This window comes from Rattus norvegicus, chromosome 20 (genome assembly GCF_021556685.1).
Source record: "Rattus norvegicus strain SHRSP/BbbUtx chromosome 20, alternate assembly SHRSP_T2T, whole genome shotgun sequence".
In the NCBI taxonomy this organism is placed as follows: domain Eukaryota; kingdom Metazoa; phylum Chordata; class Mammalia; order Rodentia; family Muridae; genus Rattus; species Rattus norvegicus.
This window is the reverse complement of record NC_141553.1, coordinates 30,730,036-30,748,249: the sequence shown is the minus strand read 5'-3', so window position 1 is coordinate 30,748,249 and position 18,214 is coordinate 30,730,036. Positions and strand designations below refer to the sequence as shown.

Here is an 18,214-nt window from a genome sequence, read left to right as displayed (position 1 = left end):
CACAGTCTCTGCAAATGTTCCTCCCTGTATGTAAGGGAGAATTTTTGTTTTTCTTCCCAGCATTTTGTATTCACTCAGAGCAAATCAGTGGAAAAAAAAAAAAAAAAAAAGAGGCAAGTTCATTTTAGCTTTTTATTAAAATGCTTAGGATACAGACTGACCTTCTTTTGTAAATGACAGTTTTACGTTTGCTGAAACAGGACACGTGCACTCTGATAAACAGAATGAAGTCTCAGTTCATTGGAGCCCCTGGTCAAGGCCCTGGCCCTCAGGTGGAGTTGCACTCACTGCAGCAACCTCTTGGCCAGTTTATGGAAGATGGTGCTCTGTGCAGCATGAAGCAGACTGGTGCCACTTTTCAGCCATCTCTTTCTCCAGTGGCTAGAATAAACCACTTTCACAAAGAGCCACCCTGGACAGGGTCCATCCAGTCTTCTAGGTTGTTTCCGAGCAATTAGGGACAAACGAGAAAGACAAATGAGGAACCCAACACCGAGGCCATCACACCTGTCATGTGCCTGGACAGACATGTGGACAGTCTTTAGCCAAGGCAATGAAGGGCACACCCTACCTACCCAGCTCACTCAAGGCTTTAACAAAGGCCCCTCCGCACTGACAGTTCTCATTCCAGCTGTCCGTCGGTGAAGGCAACACATGCAGTTTGCAGACAGACACCCCACCGAGCCTCTGCATTGGGGACCTGGCAGTGTAACAGAACACTGTCCCATGAACTCAGTGCTCAAAACTAAAACGTGATAAGTCACTCCCCGGTGTGCTCCTACCTTCTCTACCCTCACGCTGGACATGAGTCTGACAGAAAACAGCAGCAGCATAATTTCCACTTACGAACGTACTCACACGGTGCATTAGAGGAAATCAGAATCAAGACACCCTCCTGTCTGCAGACCGTCTCATCCACTCCACGGGTACAATACAAAGTTAACATCAGGAAAATTCAACCTCACACACAGCAGCAAGACAAGCAAATGCTATATATAAAAGTCCTGTTCATGGTCCTCACAGCCGCTGCTGCCCCCACACTAGCACTCGCTGCTGCCAGGCCACCTGGGTTTGCTCTGTTATTTCTGAAGAAAACACAAGAGCCCCTCAGAGTTTTTCCTAGGTTCCCTCATTGCTTCCAGATCAGATGGGTAGCATCTCACAGAATCTAGAGCCTTAAGCTGCTGATTTTGCCCTGCATCCTGTTCAGAACCGTCCCTCTAGCGTATGTTCAAAAGCATCAGAGTCACACCCCCAGCACAGGGTCTACATGAGAGATGTCCTTAATTCCCTCATGAGGCAAAAGTCACTTCTTATATCTACAGTGAAAAAAGGAAGGTGCTACACAGAGAGATGAAATTCCACAACAGTATAAAAGCAAAGCCTGCTGAAACCGGTAACTGCAAATGAAGTTGACAACGTGATCATGACACTTTACCCACTCCAGATGATGGTGGAGACCATGGCGGGTAAGCCAAGGCTGTCCTCTCCCCGCCTGTGCTCAGGCACCACCTTCAACAGGCAGTCACACAGCGAAGCTCTGGCCTCCATCGCGCTATCTGTTCATAATTTTATGAAATATCTAAATTTCATTTACTAGTTTAAAAAAAAAAAAAGAATAGAAAATCTGGACCAAGTAAATTGTGAACTCAAAAAGTTAGAGAAGGGATACCAATTACATTAACAACACTTTCTTTAAAAAATAGAATCACTTTCTTTTGAAATCAACCAGTGGTGAGACATGTTTTTCTTCTCGGGTGTCCCATGATGGCACCCAGCTTTCCCTGGCAAATGCTGCCAGCCCCGTCCCGGCACACTGCCCGGCAGCAGCCGCAGGCAGTGTGGAGAAGAGCACATGTCACCACTGGGCAATGAGCGTAGACAGATGCGTGGCTTCTCAATGCCATACATGGTTGGAGAGCTTTCCTTGTTCTATTAGAAAAGTCCATGAGGAAGCTGTGAATAGGATCAGTCCAGAAGTAAAACTCTTTATTTTCACTGTCCAAACATCAGTCAATATACTGGGAAAGCCAGCGGAAACCCTCGCCGTAGCCTTGCCTCTTGAGCACACTGCACATGAACACTTCCATGGGGCGGGCGTTCAGCTCCTTCAGAGTCACATTCCCCTAAGGGAGGCAAAACCCAGAAAGGTCTGTCAGGACCTCCATATTCAGTAGCACAAACCCACACAGACCTGAGCTCTGATCTCCAGCACCACAGAGGAAGCCAGGCACGATGGCCCACACCCGAACTTCCAGTGCTGAGAGTAGAGACAGGTGGATGCCTGAAGCTCTCAGGTCAGTCAACTTAGCCCAATAAATGAGTGCCAGAGCTGACCTCGGGCCTCTGCATACATGAACAAGTATGTACATACACACTAAGTACCTGGCTTTATTTCTGTATTTTCTCTCTCATCAGCCTGCCTTTCTAGACCAGAGCCTCCCTGGTCTAGATATAGTATAGACAGCTGGGCACACTGATATAGGATATCCCACTTCTATTCTGCTTTTATTATACTTTGCCATGCAGTCCTGAACAAAGTACTGTTCCTTCATTTGCAAAATAAAATTAAAGAGTTTCACTTCTATCAGCAAGAGGCACTAGGATAACCAAATGCTTTTATCGTAATACCTGAAAAAGCATATATAATACTTTTTAGGGCTGGAGAGATGGCTCAGCGGTTAAGAGCGCTGACTGCTCTTCTAGAGGTCCTGAGTGAGTTCAATTCCCAGCAACCACATGGTGGCTCACAACCATCTGTAATGGGATCCAATGCCCCCTTCTGGTATGTCTGAAGATAGCTACAGTGTACTTATATATAATAAATAAATCTTTAAATGTATATATGGATGTCTGTGGCAATGTACAGGAGAATGCAGTGCTCGTGGAGGCCGTGGGCATCCCTGGAGCTGGAGTTACAAGTGGTTGGGAGCTGCCCAATATGGATGCTAAGAACCAAGCCACCTCCTCAGCCCCAGAAACTTCTTTAAGTGGATTGAAGTCAGATACGCTGGCACTTGCCTTCAATCCCAGCACTGAGGAGGCAGAGACCAGCATATCTCTGAGTCTGAGGCCAGTCTGGTCTACACAGACCTTGTCTCAAAAAATAAGTAAATACTAGCATCACATGGTGGCTAAGAAGCATCTGTCAAACACCAATGCCAGGGTGAGCAGCACCACCCCGACACCATGGGCATCGCAGTATGCATGGTACACAGTCACACGCAAGCGAACACACAGACATAAAAAATATTGAAAGAAGACTGCCTTTTGTAACACACCTTCATTTACTGGATACAGAAGACAGATAAAGAGGGCAGGCGTATGGCTGAGGAGTACAGTAATTACTTAGCACAAAGGCCTGCGCTCAAGGCTTTCTTTGTATCACTGGGAAGGAAAGAAGAAGAAAGGAAGAGAGGAAGGAGGAAGGAAATGGCTAAGGAAACACCCGAGAAAACACTCACACTCAAGAAGAGATACTGTCGGGGCTGGGGATTTAGCTCAGTGGTAGAGCGCTCGCCTAGCATGCGCAAGGCCCTGAGTTCGGTCCCCAGCTCCGAAAAAAAAAAAAAAAAAAAAAAAGAGATACTGTCTCAAAACACACATACACACACACACAAAGAGAACACAGCCATGCTTAGGTAACATGGATAGCCTCTTCATATGTCCCGAGGACTTCCTGCTTACCTTTCCTGTGGTTTGCCCATAGAGCCCAAATATTTCACGGAGTTTTTCTTCACTGATTGCATCTGTCCTGTCAATTTTGTTTCCCAAGATAAGGATTGGCACGTTGGATATTGTCTCATCAGTCATTAAAGCCTAGGGATAGAATTAAAAACACAAACCCAAGTGAGCAACTTATGACATGAACGAACAGAACTAATAGAATCCAACTTCCACGGGCTTCCTAAGGCAACATGACGGCTCATCTTGGCATTAAGCGCTGAGCAGAGCACAGAACTGAAAAGCCTCGGCATGTTAACAAACCTGGGTAAAAGCAGAATACAGCAGGTGACTGATGTCACAAGGAACTGGGACAGAAAGTCCACACTAGCATGTTCAGGGAAGCAGGACAACCCACACTGGAACAAAACCGTAGCCAAGAGGTGGAACTGAAACCAGGCTCCATGGGAAGGGCAAAGCTCAGTAAGTGTAAACAAACCAAACAGCGGCAGCGCGCACACAGTGCAAGACTTCAGAGAGCCACGCAGTGCCGCCTGACTGATTAAGACATTTACACGGATGGGCAGTAACAGAGCAGAGGTGATAGCAACTGACACCCAGGTCACAGTGTCAGTCTGAAAATCTAAGTAAGCTCCACTATGTCCTAAAGAATGTGGACCCAAGGGCTGGAGAGATGGCTCAGAGGTTAAGAGCACCGACTCCTCTTCCAGAGGTCCTGAGTTCAAATCCCAGCAACCACATGATGGCTCACAACCATCTGTAATGGGATCTGATCCCTTTTCTGGTGTGCCTGAAGACATCTACAGTGTACTTATGTATAATAAATAAATATTTAAAAAAAAAAAAAAAAAGAATGTGGACCCAAGTCAGCAATTCTACACGTTCAGAACAGGGATTGGACAAACAGTGTTTATGTGCAGGGCTTGCCTAGGAGTCGATCTACTAACTCCAACTGAATGGACTGTGCAAGAAGGGCTCCAGGAAGAAGTGAATTGGGTGTCTAACAATATTTCAAGAAGGAAACAAAGCTGAGGAGTGAGTGGCAAGTTCCCTCGTATTACAATGCATGGCAGGGTAGCAGGAGGATCTACGATTTACAGGTTTCCAGGTCATGTCCAGGGTGGTGGAGAGGAACAATCCAGATGGCTTCATTCTGGGAGGGACCACCTGGTAGACAGCACTGTCTCCTCTTGTGAGACTGGGGCTCAGCAGGTGTGGATGAGAGATCCCAACTGGAGCCATTCCCATGCAGAAGAAGATGGAGGAAGCGAAGACCCTCGGGAATACCTCCATTTAGCACTAAGCAGAAAACCAAGTACTAGAGCTAACACTAGCTGGGCATGTGGTACATTCTTGTAATCTCAGTATTTAGGAGACTAAGAAGACCAGGCTGAGCTACATACCAAGACCCTGTCTCAAAAAAACAAACAAACAAAAAAACCCAATAAACAAACAAAAAACCTTCAAAAACAAATCAATAAAACAAAAATTAAAAATCAAGAGTATAAAATAGGGGATAGGGAGACAGCATTGGGGAGAAGAGCACTAGTGCTGCTCTTCCAGAGGACCCGGGTTCATTTCCCAGCACCCCATTACCTGTCTGTAATTCCAGTTTCAGGAGACCTGACACCTCCACACAGATATACATGCAGACAAAACACTGATGCATAGTAAAAAGAAAGGAAAGTGGAGCTGGAGAGATGGCTCTGGGTTTGTTTTTTTCTTTTTCTTTTTCTTTATTTGGCTCAGTGGTTTAAGAGCACTGGCTGTTCTTCCAAAGGACTGGGTTCAATTCCAAGCACACACATGGCAGCCCACTACTGTCTGCAACTCCAATTCAAAGGGTCCTGACACCCTCACACCAATGCACATAAAATAAAATTAGATAAATTTAAAAAGAAAGAAGTTAGCCCCACACAAAATAAGACCTAAGCATTTGAAACATACATTTTAAAAAAAGGCAAAAACATGAGATAGGTTCAAACTGCAAGAAGAGTAAAAGAAACTCACACATGAGAGAAAGGCACTGGAGAAAGGGCTAAGTGACTAAGAACACTTGCTCTTGAAAAAGACTGAGGGTCAGATCTCAGCACCCACACAGCAGCTCATAGTCTTCTGTAACTCCAGTTCCATGGGATACCACACCTTCTGGCCTCCATGAGCACCGGCATGCATGCGGTGCACAGACAGACAGACATGCAAATACTCATACACATAAACATTTAAAGAAAACTTAAAAAGATGAGATATAAGGGGGAGGAATAGGCATCATAAGGCAATACTAGACAAAGTCTAACAAAGGAGGAACCCAAAGTGAATAAAAAAAAAGCCTGAAGAAGGCTAGCAGACTATACAGCCTGTCATATGACTCTAGGAGAATGATTCAAAAACACAAAAACTCAGGATTGGAGAGACAGTATGGCAGTTAAAAGTACTGGCTTGGGGGTTGGGGATTTGGCTCAGTGGTAGAGCGCTTGCCTAGCAAGCGCAAGGCCATGGGTTCGGTCCCCAGCTCCGGAAAAAAGAAAAGAAAAAAACAAAACAAAACAAAACAAAAAAAACCCCATATCTTAGATAAAGGTATTTTCTTCAAGGATTCTGATCACATTAAGTATTGGTACTATTGAGTTTGTATTTCAGGGTAAGACAGGAAGAAAAGATATATAAAAATATAAACCTACATTAAGTTCAACTTTGGATTCCATGAGACGAGAATGATCTGCACAGTCCACCAGAAAAACTATTCCATTAATTGCTGGGAGGTAATTTTTCCAAACCCGACGTGCTGAAAGACAAAACTTGTAGATCAGCGAGAGTACTGGTGACAGTGAATAACCACTGGTCCATAAAAGGAGACTTGCTGAGCTCACCAGGGTCCGACTCTAGCAGTTAGAGCAAGAGGATGCATGCTGATGGCCTGTGAGCCAAACTTGAGTCTTGAAAACTTTGAGTTTCTGCCTTCCTTGACAAATGTAGACCTAGCAACTCCACACCCACGTTAATACAATGACTGTCCCCTTTGCTAACACTGCCAAAATCTCCACCACTTCCAATGCTTAAATGTAGAAAATAAGAACTGACCAGTTTGGGCCCTAAAGCTAGGAACTTTGTAACCTCCAAGTTAAAAGCTAATGATACAGCTGTTGTACTGCAATGGCAGTTCCTAGAGGCAGTGAGTAAGTGTGCTGACAGACATATGAGTGCTGAGGCCTGGTAGGCACCAGACACTCGGGCCACGCGCTCAGGTTCAGCGTTTAGCCACTGTCTTTTGTGTGTCACTGTTCTAGACTGGGTCCCGCAATGTGTAGCCTGGGCTGGCCTTGATCTGTCCTTCCTTCTGCTCCTGCTCAAGCCCTAGGTGCTGAAATTACACATCTGTACCAACCTGGACACAATGGCCCACAACCATCTATAATGGGATCTGATGCCCTCTACAGGCAGGCAGTTGGAGCACTCATACATAAAATAAATAAATCCTTAAAAAAAAAAAGGTTCTTGGCACATTGCTTCCCAGCAGTGTCTCACAAAACATCATCACCAAGTCTCTTACCTTGCTCGTGCCCACCAAGATCAAAAGTGGTGAAAGTCATTCCAGCAATCGTCAGTTCTTCTGAAGCTGAAAGTGTCAAAAAGGGGGAGAGAAATAAACTTCCAGTCAAAGGGCCAAGTGCTAGTACTGAGACCAATAATGCAAACATAATCACGTTTTCACTGTGTAACGACAAGGATACAATATGAAAATATACTTAACCTTAAAAAGCCTCAATTTCCCCTTTCTCCAAGCTTCCTGCTTAAGATCAAGTATGGGAGTTGTGTCTCATCACAGAACTGGTCAGAAAGTCAGTGACAAGTCCCAGGGATGCAGAGTAGGTGAGCTGAGTGTGTCTACAGTGACTTGCTTCCAGAACCTCAGTTAGTAAAACCCCGTCAACTGGGGACCCACCCTCATGCATGACACTGACCATCAGAAGGTCACCTGGCACCTGCAACTTACTGGGATGGAGTGTTGGTACGTGCTGGCCTAGTCTGTCATCTTTCAGCATGTGAAGAAGAGTGGTTTTGCCCGCATTGTCCAAACCTAAGAATACAAGTTTTCCAGATTTCTTGTAGAGTCCTGTAAGAGAAAAGAATGTCTTAAATGTTCTTCCTACCAAAGGCGAGTTAGATACAAACTGAGGAAACATAGTTGCAACCTGTACTGTGTTTCATGAAAATGGCTTTACCTAGGAACTGAAGCACACTGCTGAAGCCATTGTAGATCCACTCAAAGATGAAAGACATTATTGATGCTTACAACCTGTGCAAAACATGAATGTAACATTAGCTTTCTGCATGTGTTATTCTCGGACCTTGTCACATGTTCACAGACCTGAGATCTCTAAAGTAGGAAAGCAAAGTGTGGGGGCTAGAGACATGTTTCAGCAGTTAACAACATTTGCTGCTCTTATAGAATCAAAGCCCAGCTTTGACTCTGAGCACCCACGTGGTAGTTAACCCACAACTGTCTGTTGCAGTTCCAAGGGAATCCAACACTCTCTTCTAGCCTCTGTGGTAAACATATATGTACGCAAGCAAAACACTCACACATAAAATAAAAAGCAATGTTGCAAAGCCAACTAATCTTCATTCTTGAGACAAGGATTTTGTAGCCTCTAGGACTCTCACATCTGCAAATTCAGATACTCATAGAACTAGGAGTTACAGACACACCGTCCTCTTTTCCTGGGAGATGCACTCCTCCAGGCAGCTGCCCATTCACTGCTGCCTACTAGTTGGTAACATCCTAGGAATTCAGTATATTTAATGATCAGAATCAAGCTGGGCAGTGGTGGCACATGCCTTTAATCCCAGCACTTGGGAGGCAGAATCTCTTAGTTTGAGGCTACACAGGAGAGTGTTCCAGGACAGCCAGGGCCACACAGAAGAAAGTATGTCTTGAAAAAAATTAAAAGGCTGAATGAAAAAGCCAAACAGATGTACTGAGCAGAAACCATAAGAGCAGGGTGTAATGACATGTCCATGGAATCCCAGCACTTAGGAGACAGAGGCAGGGAATATTTGACCAGCCTGGTCCACACAATGAGTCCTAGGCCACTGGGATTCTGTCTTAAAACAAGAGAACCAAAACAGAACCATGAAGAGTTCATTAACCTGAATAAAAAGTTTATTAAGCTGCTCTGTACAGCTCCAAAAAGGACACACCAAGTCTATCGACTGGACTGGTTTGGTTGACTCCATTGACCAATATCCTTAACCATTTTGCAGATATTTCAACTTGTGAAAAGATCTACAGAAACATAAAGGAATAAAAACGTCTATAAGGGGTCTGGGGATTTGGCTCAGTGGTAGAGCGCTTGCCTAGCAAGCACACGGCCCTGGGTTTGGTCCCCAGCTCCGAAAAAAAGAAAGAAAAAAAAAGTCTATAATACAATCTAGTACATATCCATTTTACAAATTCTTAATTTCTTAAGAACAGTAATATAGCAGTATCCTATTTGTTTCTTTTGAAAGAGACCTGGTCTAAACCATGCAGCACCAAGGACTGCTCCCAGTGTGTCTTGACCAGCACGGACACCAAAACCACTTTTCCTATTTCCTATAGGCTTAGGGGAAAAATGTATGACTCAAAGCCACTGAGAACTCTAGTTAAGAATACTGAGGAATCCAGGGGTTGGGGATTTGGCTCAGTGGTAGAGCGCTTGCCTAGGAAGCACAAGGCCCTGGGTTCGGTCCCCAGCTCCGAAAAAAAGAACCAAAAAAAAAAAAAAAAATACTGAGGAATCCTAAGACTCACAAAGACCCATTTCCTGGTCACACTGAATTTCTTTATCAGTAGCTCCGTTTATCACAGAAAGGAGAAATTGCTACTTTCTCAACAAGACAAAACTTTACAGAAAATGCAGCAACTACAACTAGATAGAACTTTCATGAACAATAACTGGAGGAAATGGGACTCAGTAGATATGTATGTATACACATTTGCATACATGTGTGCCTTCTTATCTTTTAAGAGACAGGATCCTGCTGTGTTGCCCAGACTGCCTTCAAACTCCAGGGCTTTAAGCTATCCATATGCCTCAGCATCCTGAAGAGCTACTATGCAGCCTGGTCTGTATTTTTCAAAGATGCTAAATGAAAAGCAAACGATTCAATTATTGGGAGTTTTATCTGTAAACTTCCTCATGCTTACTCCATTTAAGAACAAAATTTGGGTGGATGTACAGACAGAAAACTGGCACACAAAACACATTTGCATGTTAAGTAATAGCCAGGAAGGGTAGTATACACTTGTAATCTTACCACTCAAGAGGCTCAAGAAGAAAGATCACAAGTTCACAGGCCAACCTCAGCTACATAGGGAATTGAAGGCCAACTTAAGCTACACACCAAAACCTGCCTCCCACCCCCCAAAAAGCTGGAGCCTCAGCTACACAGTGAATTGAAGCCAGCCTGGATATCATGAGATCCCATCACCAAAAAATAAATAAATGAATGAATAAAAGTTCTCATGGAGGGAGGCTGGGAGCATGGCTTAGTGCTAGGGGAGGGGTATGTAGCCAAAATGCACGGCCTGGGTTTGACTCTTGGCACTGACGAACCCACACAGCTTTATCTAGAAACTTACCACTTAAAGAAGCCCAGTAACAAATACATATGTAAGTTCAAGTTTCCTGAGTAAATCTTCTACAGTCCATCTAGCCAGATACCCTCTCTCACTCTTCCAGGAGAAACCCAGCTTATCTTTAACAGGCTGTGGCCTACTGTGGCCAATCTCACACCCAGCACTTCTAAATTCATGTGTACTGGCTTGCTGCCAACAGTACAGCGCGGTAATTTTTTTTTAACCACATCTTTTTAGAAGTACTCCCAAGCATGGGAGTGAAAACTTTAATCACAGGACTTGAGGCTGAGGCAGGAAGGTGAGCTTTGGTTTGTGGCAGCCTCACCTGTACATTAAGTTCCAAGCCAATCTGGGCTACACAGAGACACACTATTTCAAAAAACAAAGAAAAGCAAATATTCTCAGCCTGGTTAATTCTACAAATTTGACACTTTAGGGAATTGCTTCTAAAGTGGTAACTGAATTACTTTAATTTTCCAACTTATTTTCCTTCCCAGTTCTTGTTTTAAAAGCCCTATAAATTCTGCCAAAATGAGAAGGAAAAATATTAGAATGAACTCTTCAATGATGTTAAAAAGTAGTACTCCTATCAAACCAGGAGTTGGGCTGTATGTACTGTGGCCCAAAGTTGGCCTTGCTTACGCTGTCCGTGAGAAAATTCATCCATCAGCAACCTTAGAATCTACACAGTACCAGCATATATACCTCATCTCATCCTCTCACCAGCTCTACAGAGTTTAACAAGATGAAGATATGACACTCTTTAGGCTATCTGTCTTGTTCAAGACTGTGTGGACAAAAGCATCAGTTCCCAAAGCCATGAGAGATGTCTCAAAGATTCAGAGTACCAAGTGCACTTCCAGAGGACCTGGGTTCAATTCCCAGCACCCAGATGATAGCTCAAAACTGTCTGTAACTCCAGTTCTAGGGGATCCACACAGACACACATGCAGGCAAAACAACAATTCACATCAAATAATGTATTTAAAAAGAAAAGCCTCTCACCTAAAACCAAAGCCTTATTTCTGTTAATATTAAATCCCGGGGTTGGGGATTTAGCTCAGTGGTAGAGCGCTTGCCTAGGAAGCGCAAGGCCCTGGGTTCAATCCCCAGCTCCGAAAAAAAGAACCAAAAAAAAAAAAAAAAAAAAAAATCCCAATCACAAAACTTCCGAAAAGGTAAAGGGGAGCCTTCTTCTCTAACCTACCACCTACACAGACGATAATCTTAACAACACACTTTTCAGAGGGTATTTTTACCGAAGAACACTATCATCTATGGGATGTTAAGAACAACATTAAAACTAACAACACTATTCATGAATCTTGAAGTAAAGACCGTGCAAATATCAAGACTGTCGGAAACATATGAGATAAGTCCCAGAAAGACCATCAGGCAATAAATACGTACTCTTAAACGTTTTTACTCCCAATGAACCTGGAGTATAAGGCAGCTGGCTATTAACTAAAAAAGTACGTAGCTGCAAGATGAATGTCAAAGATCAGCTTTCTGCTAATTCACCTTAAACCTCCCTTCTCAACCTGAGCAGACGGAGCCCAAGTCCTGACGAAACACCCAAGTAAGGGAGGGTACTGAGAAAGGGTATTTGGTACCATTCTCACCTGGGCAAAAATGATGAAGAAAACATTCATCTACGATAATCGCCCAAGGAGGAATTTTTCCATGCACAGGAGAAAGAAAAAAGGGAGGGGGGTTGTTGGTGGAAGGAGCGAACACCGGGTTCCAGACAGGGCATCGGATACCCAGAGGCTGAACGTGGGGCTCGAGGGCCCACTCGCTACCTCGTGGCCCACAGGTCTGCAGAACCCAAGGATGAGTGCCAGAGATCCAGCTACCCTCGCCGAGGAACCAGCCTCCTCCGCCACGGAGGCCACGAAGCCGTCCCAAAAACCCGAACGCCGCCACGCCACCCCGCAGCTGAGGCCCGTCCCCGCCCAGAGCCGGCCCGCGGAACCGCCTGCGTGTCACTGCCCCCCCACCCAGCCCCTCCACGGCAGCCCCCGCCCCGACCTTCGCTGCGGCCCGCCCCGGTTCGGCTGCCCCACCGCCGCCTCCTCCGCTTGGGCCCCGACTCACGGCCCGAGGGGCTCCTCCGGCGGTGGCTGGCGGCGCGACCCTCCCTCAGAGCACACAGACCAGCAGTACCCGGGACCGCCAGCTACGCGCCGGATGTACGTCACGCCCCTCCCTGAGACTTCCGGGCACGCACTTGCCCCGCCCCTCCTAAGCGTCACGCTGTTCGGGCCTGCGGGCGCCGCCCTAACAGCCACTCAGGCCGCGAAGAGGCGGGCCCAAGATGTGACGTATGCTCCGAGTGAGGCCCCGCCCTCTCCGAGTAGGCTCTCCTGCTGCGGAAGACGTGGCAATGCCTGTCAGGCGGTCTGTGCTTCTGTCCCCAACTTAAGCAGCTACTTCAGCCCGGGCTTCCGATCTCAGTACGTTTTCAGACGCATCCCGGATGTCAGAAGCGGCGGTTGCCAGATATAGGTAGTCTAGGACAGTAGAATTGACTTTGGTGACCTCAACCTAGGTGGATGCCACCTAGTCATTGTTTTAAAACGTTTTCCTTGCCTAGGGATAGTGTCTCCATTTTTTAAACTTTCTAAATAAAAGCGACAAGAGTTTAATGAGCAATTTTGGGCAGTACCCTGAGTACTTGGGATCCTTCATCTAATTTAACCCTCACTATGTACTGATAGCCCCACTGAACAAAGCAATAAAGTGGGGTTTGCAGAATAGCTCATCAGGTAAAGGCACTGGTTTGCTGCCTGTATAAGACAAGGCTCTCAGAGGAACTAGAGCTGGCCCAGCATTGTAATGCACACCTTTAATCCCAGCCCTTGGGAAGCTAAGTTATATAGATCGCTGAGTTCCAGGCCAGCCAGAGTTACATAGGGATACCCTGTCTTAAACAAACAAACAAATAAATAAATAAGGAATCGAGATAGAATAATTATATATGTGCAATTTTTTAAAAAATTTATTTATGAGTGTTTTGTTTACATGGACGTCTGTACCACATGCATGCTTTGAGATCAAAAAAGGGTGTCAGATCGTCCTGGCACAGGAGTTACAGACCATGGTGGGACTATAGTGACCATGTCTGTGCTGAGAATTGAACCAGGTCCTCTGGAAGATCATCCAGTGCTCTTAACTGCTCAGCCCTTCTCCAACCCCAATATTCATATATAACTAAGAGGCTTTATTAGAGTGGCTTACAGGCTGCGGTCTGAGTGGTTCAACAATTGGTTGTTTCCCAGTGGAAAGCCAAGAGTTGGGTAATCATTCAGACCACCAGACTAATAGTCTCAGCAGTCCCAACTGATGCTGGGAATCTAGGGAACTACTACCTAGCCAGGGGTCTTCAGTCTTAATTGGAATCCCAAAGAAGTAGGTTCTAATATCAATGAAGGGAAACCTCAGCAATAGACCAGGTGAACTTGCCAGTGAGAGTGAGAGTAAACAGGCAACAAAAACAAAAACAAAACAGGCAAAAGCTTCCTTCTTCCCTGTCCTTTCATGTGGGCTCCCACTCAAAAGTGTGGCCCAGATTTAGAGTGAGTCTTTCCACCTCGTATGATCCAATAAAGAAAAACCACAGGTTGGAGCGATGGCTCAGCGGTTAAGAGCACTGACTGCTCTACCAGAGATCAGAGTTCAAATCCCACAACCACATGGTGGCTCACAACCATCTGTAATGAGATCCGATGCCCTCTTCTGGTGTGTCTGAAGACAGCTACACTGTGCTTGTATACATAAAATAAATAAATGGATGTAGGCAAAACATCCATAGACACAATTAAGGTAATTTTAAAAATCAAAGACAATACAGCAAGGGATATCGGAATGCAGCTACATTCCAGCACTCAGAAGGCAGGGGCAGGAGAACCTCTGAATTCTGAGGGTAGTTTGGCTTACATTAATGCTGGTGAAGAGATACAGCCCGGCCCTGCACCAGTAGCCCAAGGGGCTCCTTTCCCCATTCCACTCAAGTGAAGACAGACACTTGATTGCATTGCAGAAGAAGCAGAGAGAAGCAAAGTTAGCTAGTTTATTAAACAGACCTAAGAAAGGGTGCGTGCTTTAGAAGGTTCTCAACCTTCCTAATGCTTCAATCCTTTAACACGGTTCCTCAGGTTGTGGTAACCTGTGACCTCCCCACTCCCCAACCATAAAATCATTTTCACTGCTACTTCCTACCCGTAATTTGGATGTTCTGAATAATATAAATATCTGGTATTTCTGATGATCTTGGGTAACCCAGTGACAGGGTCAACTGACTCCCGGAGGAGTCATGATCCACAGGTTAGAACTTCTGCTTTAGACTTAAGTTTGAGAAGATAGGTGGTGGGTATTTGTTAATTTAGGAAAAGGAGAGTACAGAAGTGTATGTGTGTGTGTGTGTGTCTGTGTGTGTGTTTAAGAGCACTATGGTTGTGGCTCACAACCATGTAGTGGGATCTGATGCCCTCTTCCGGTGTCTCTGAAGACAGCGACAATGTACTCACATACATAAAATAAATAAAAAATCTTTTTTTAAAGATTGATTTTTTTTATTTTATGTACATGAGTACACAGCAGCTTAACTGCCTGCAGACACACCAGAAGAGGGCATCAGATCCATTACAGATGGTTGTGAGCTACCATGTGGTTGCTGGGAATTGAACTCAGGACCTCTGGAAGAGCAGTCAGAGCTCTTAACCACTGAGCCATCTCTCCAGCCCTCAAAAATGTTTTTAATTGAAAGAAATTAATACTGTCTAAGCAAAGGTATGGCAGTTATTAGGAGGAACAGAAGCCATTTAAGGGTCTGTTATTTGTGAAGAACGATATCCCAGACTCAAACAGTATCCAACAGCAAAGAGGGTTTATTCTGTAGAGAACCCGCATGCAGGGTTCCACCATACGTCAGGATGGAAGACCTCTGGAGATGTGGACTTTGCAGGGTCGATTTAAAGCCTGTTAGCCCTTGATTGGTTGGTTCTATTGCCCCTGGGTATGGGTGCCTTTGTGACTAGTTAAGGCTCTGGAGGATTTGGGAAACTTTTGCTGATTAACTATACTTGGCTCAGCCTAGGTTGTGATGCAGCTTCCTGACTGGCTCCCTGTGAGGGGTGGATTTTCCTGGAATTGACTTGGACTCTTCCAGTTGTGGGAAACAAAAACAGGTCTAGTCTCCCAAACTGTCAGTTGGCAGCCTGTCACGGAGTAAGCCTGACTCTGGCTAACTCAGTCCTCTCAACCAGAGTTAAAAAGCACAAAAGAAATGATAGCCTTAATGCTAGAAATCAGAGAATCTCATGATGAAGCCTTTGATTTGGGCCTTAGATGAGAGTCTCATTATGAAGAGTGGCCCTGGAACTTGATATAAAGGCCAGGCTGGCTTCGAACTCAGAAATCCATCTGCCTCTGCCTCCAAAGGGCTAAGACTAAAGCTGTGTGCCACCATGCCCTTCTAAAGAAAAAAATGTAAGATTTTATCTTTTAGTTGTTTGCGCACTTGAATACAGTATCTTCAGACACTAGAAGAGAGTAGCATTGTCTCCTACAGGTGGAGTCACAGGTGGTGGTCGTCATCTGATGTAGGTGCTGGGAACGGGGCTCAGGCCCTCTGGAAGAGCAGCAAGTAAGCTCTGAGCCATCTCTTCAGGCTCTAGAATCATTTCTGAGACAGGGTTTGACTATCTTCAAGTTGTCCTTGAAGTCACTTTTTTTTTTTTTAATTTATATGAGTACACTGTAGCTGTCAGACACAGCAGAAGAGGTCATCGGATCTCAGATGGTTGTGAGCCACCATGTGGTTGCTGGGAATTGAACTCAGGACCCCTGGAAGAGCAATCAGTGCTCTTAACCGCTGAGCCATCTCTCCAGCCCTTGAAGTCACTCTTAATCCATGTAGGTCTTGGTCTCACAGCCTCTTGAATTGCTAGGACCATAAGCCTCCACCACTAAGCCTGGAGATCTTAAGGATTCTAACTTAGCAATGGGTTGATTCGTGATGTTTTCCCATGAGGGCACTACTGGGAGATGGTGGTATAAGAGTTGGGAAGTAGGGGCTGGGGATTTAGCTCAGTGGTAGAGCGCTTACCTAGGAAGCGCAAGGCCCTGGGTTCGGTCCCCAGCTCCGAAAAAAAGAACCAAAAAAAAAAAAAAAAAGAGTTGGGAAGTAGATAGATCACTAGGTATGAACCTGGGGTGCCCAGGCCCATGGTGCCTCTATTTCCTCACTCCCATGTAAATGCTATTACGTCTTAGCATTTCTCATCTAAGGCCCAAAGCAATGGGTCCAGCTAAGATGACCTGAACCCTGTGAGCCTAAACAAGCCTTTCCTCCTTTTGATGTTCTCTCAGGTGTTTGGCCACAACATAAACTAGAGACAAAAAGAGGAGACACAGATGAGATATGTACTGACTGGTTTTGTATGTCAACTTGACCCAAGCAGAGTTATCACAGAAAAAGAAGCTTTAATTGAGAAAAATGCCTCCATGAGATCCAGCTGTAAGTTTCCAAGTTTCAGTAAAATAACTTTATTTCCTAACACGATAAACATATACATCCAATAGGTGCCCACCTTGCACATCTATGCACAAATGACTTCCATGTCCCCTCGGCTTTGAGAGCTAACATTTAGTAAAAGCTGTCTTGGTTGGGATGTGAGGTATCTAGATGGCTAACCTTTCTAAACTAGTGTTCAAGGGGGGAGGGCCCAGCCCATTGAGGGTGGTGCCGTCCCTGGGCTGGTGATCTTGGGTTCTATAAGAGAGCAAGCCAGGAGAAAAGCAAGCCAGTAAGTAACATCCCTGCATGGCCTCTGCATCAGCTCCTGCTTCCTGACCTGCTTGAGTTCCAGTCCTGACTTCCTTTGGTGATGAACTGCAATGCGGAAGTGTAAGCTGAATAAACCCTTCCCTCCCCAACTTGCTTCTTGGTCATGATGCTTGTGCAGGAATAGAACCCCTGACTAAGACACAAGCACATGAAAGATGCTTACCATCCTTCCCCATGACAAAAAGTGAGATTAAAATGACAAGGGGTTGGTAGAGCGCTTACCTAGGAAGCGCAAGGCCCTGGGTTCGGTCCCCAGCTCCGAAAAAAAAAAAAGAACCAAAAAAAAAAAAAAAAAAATGACAAGGGGACACCACTGTGCCTGTGATGGAGGCATGAGGATCCTGAAGCCTTGCTGGCCAGACGGGCTAGCTATGTCAGCAAGCCCCAGGTTCAGTGAGGGCTTGCCTCAAAAATCGAGGTAGAACGGAGACAACTAAACATGAAGGTAAGTCAGCACCTGACACTTTTATAGATGAGGAAATGGGTAATGTTTGTGTGTTGCCTGAGTGCAGAACTGATAGACGGGCCTGGATCCAAGCTGAGGAATCTTAGCTCCAAGGCCATGAACTCACCTAAAATAGTTCAGGAAGCTAACTCTGGTGCAATGTAAATGACTTAAGGGTTCAGTTCCTTGATTGCAGACATAAATATCACGTTTACTTCCACCTCCAATAAAGCTTCCACTGTCTGCTAACATAATAGTAATATAAAGGCTTTTGCTTTCGAAAGGGATGCTGGGAACTAGACATGGAAGGGGACTTCTGTATGCACAAGAGAGTCCATTCTCAGACTCTTAAAAACAAACAGCTTGGTTTTTTTCAATCAGGTACTCAAAATGTTTGCTAGATCAGCCTGGAACTTGCAATGTAGACCAGGCTGGCTTTGAACTCAAGAATTCTACTTTGGGGGTTGGGGATTTAGCTCAGTGGTAGAGCGCTTGCCTAGCAAGCGCAAGGCCCTGGGTTTGGTCCCCAGCTCCAAAAAAAAAGAACAAACAAACAACAACAACAACAAAAAGAGAATTCTACTTTGACCTCTTGAGCACAAGGATTAAAAGT

At 45.1% G+C, this 18,214-nt stretch overlaps 1 protein-coding gene across 6 annotated transcripts; it reads right to left on the bottom strand.

Moving 5' to 3' along the window:
- Window positions 1–118: 118 nt before the first annotated feature.
- Sar1a (secretion associated, Ras related GTPase 1A) lies at window positions 119–12,526 on the bottom strand. Of its 6 annotated transcripts, none has more exons than XM_087597782.1 (8): window positions 12,338–12,507; window positions 11,929–11,958; window positions 7,908–7,981; window positions 7,679–7,798; window positions 7,235–7,300; window positions 6,366–6,469; window positions 3,688–3,819; window positions 119–2,126 (listed from the first exon to the last, which is right to left on the bottom strand). In XM_087597782.1, exons 3-8 carry the CDS (start codon window positions 7,963–7,965, stop codon window positions 2,010–2,012), a joined length of 597 nt encoding a protein of 198 aa, XP_087453908.1. In that variant the 5' UTR covers window positions 7,966–7,981; window positions 11,929–11,958; window positions 12,338–12,507; the 3' UTR covers window positions 119–2,009. The 6 variants fall into 6 exon arrangements, with proteins under 6 accessions (XP_087453908.1, XP_087453907.1, NP_001007740.1 ...); XM_087597781.1 differs by having other exon boundaries at window positions 12,404–12,507; NM_001007739.1 differs by lacking the exon at window positions 11,929–11,958 and having other exon boundaries at window positions 12,404–12,526.
- Window positions 12,527–18,214: the final 5,688 nt, after the last annotated feature.

Excerpts from the sequence above, each read along its gene's own strand:
- Sar1a (NM_001007739.1), bottom strand. The coding sequence starts at position 7,965 with ATGTCTTTCATCTTTGAGTGGATCTACAATGGCTTCAGCAGTGTGCTT. Across the intron at positions 7,799-7,907 it reads CAGTGTGCTTCAGTTCCTAG|GACTCTACAAGAAATCTGGA; the intron begins GTAAAGCCATTT and ends TTTCTCTTACAG. Across the intron at positions 3,820-6,365 it reads AATCCAAAGTTGAACTTAAT|GCTTTAATGACTGATGAGAC; the intron begins GTAGGTTTATAT and ends TTCTATCCCTAG.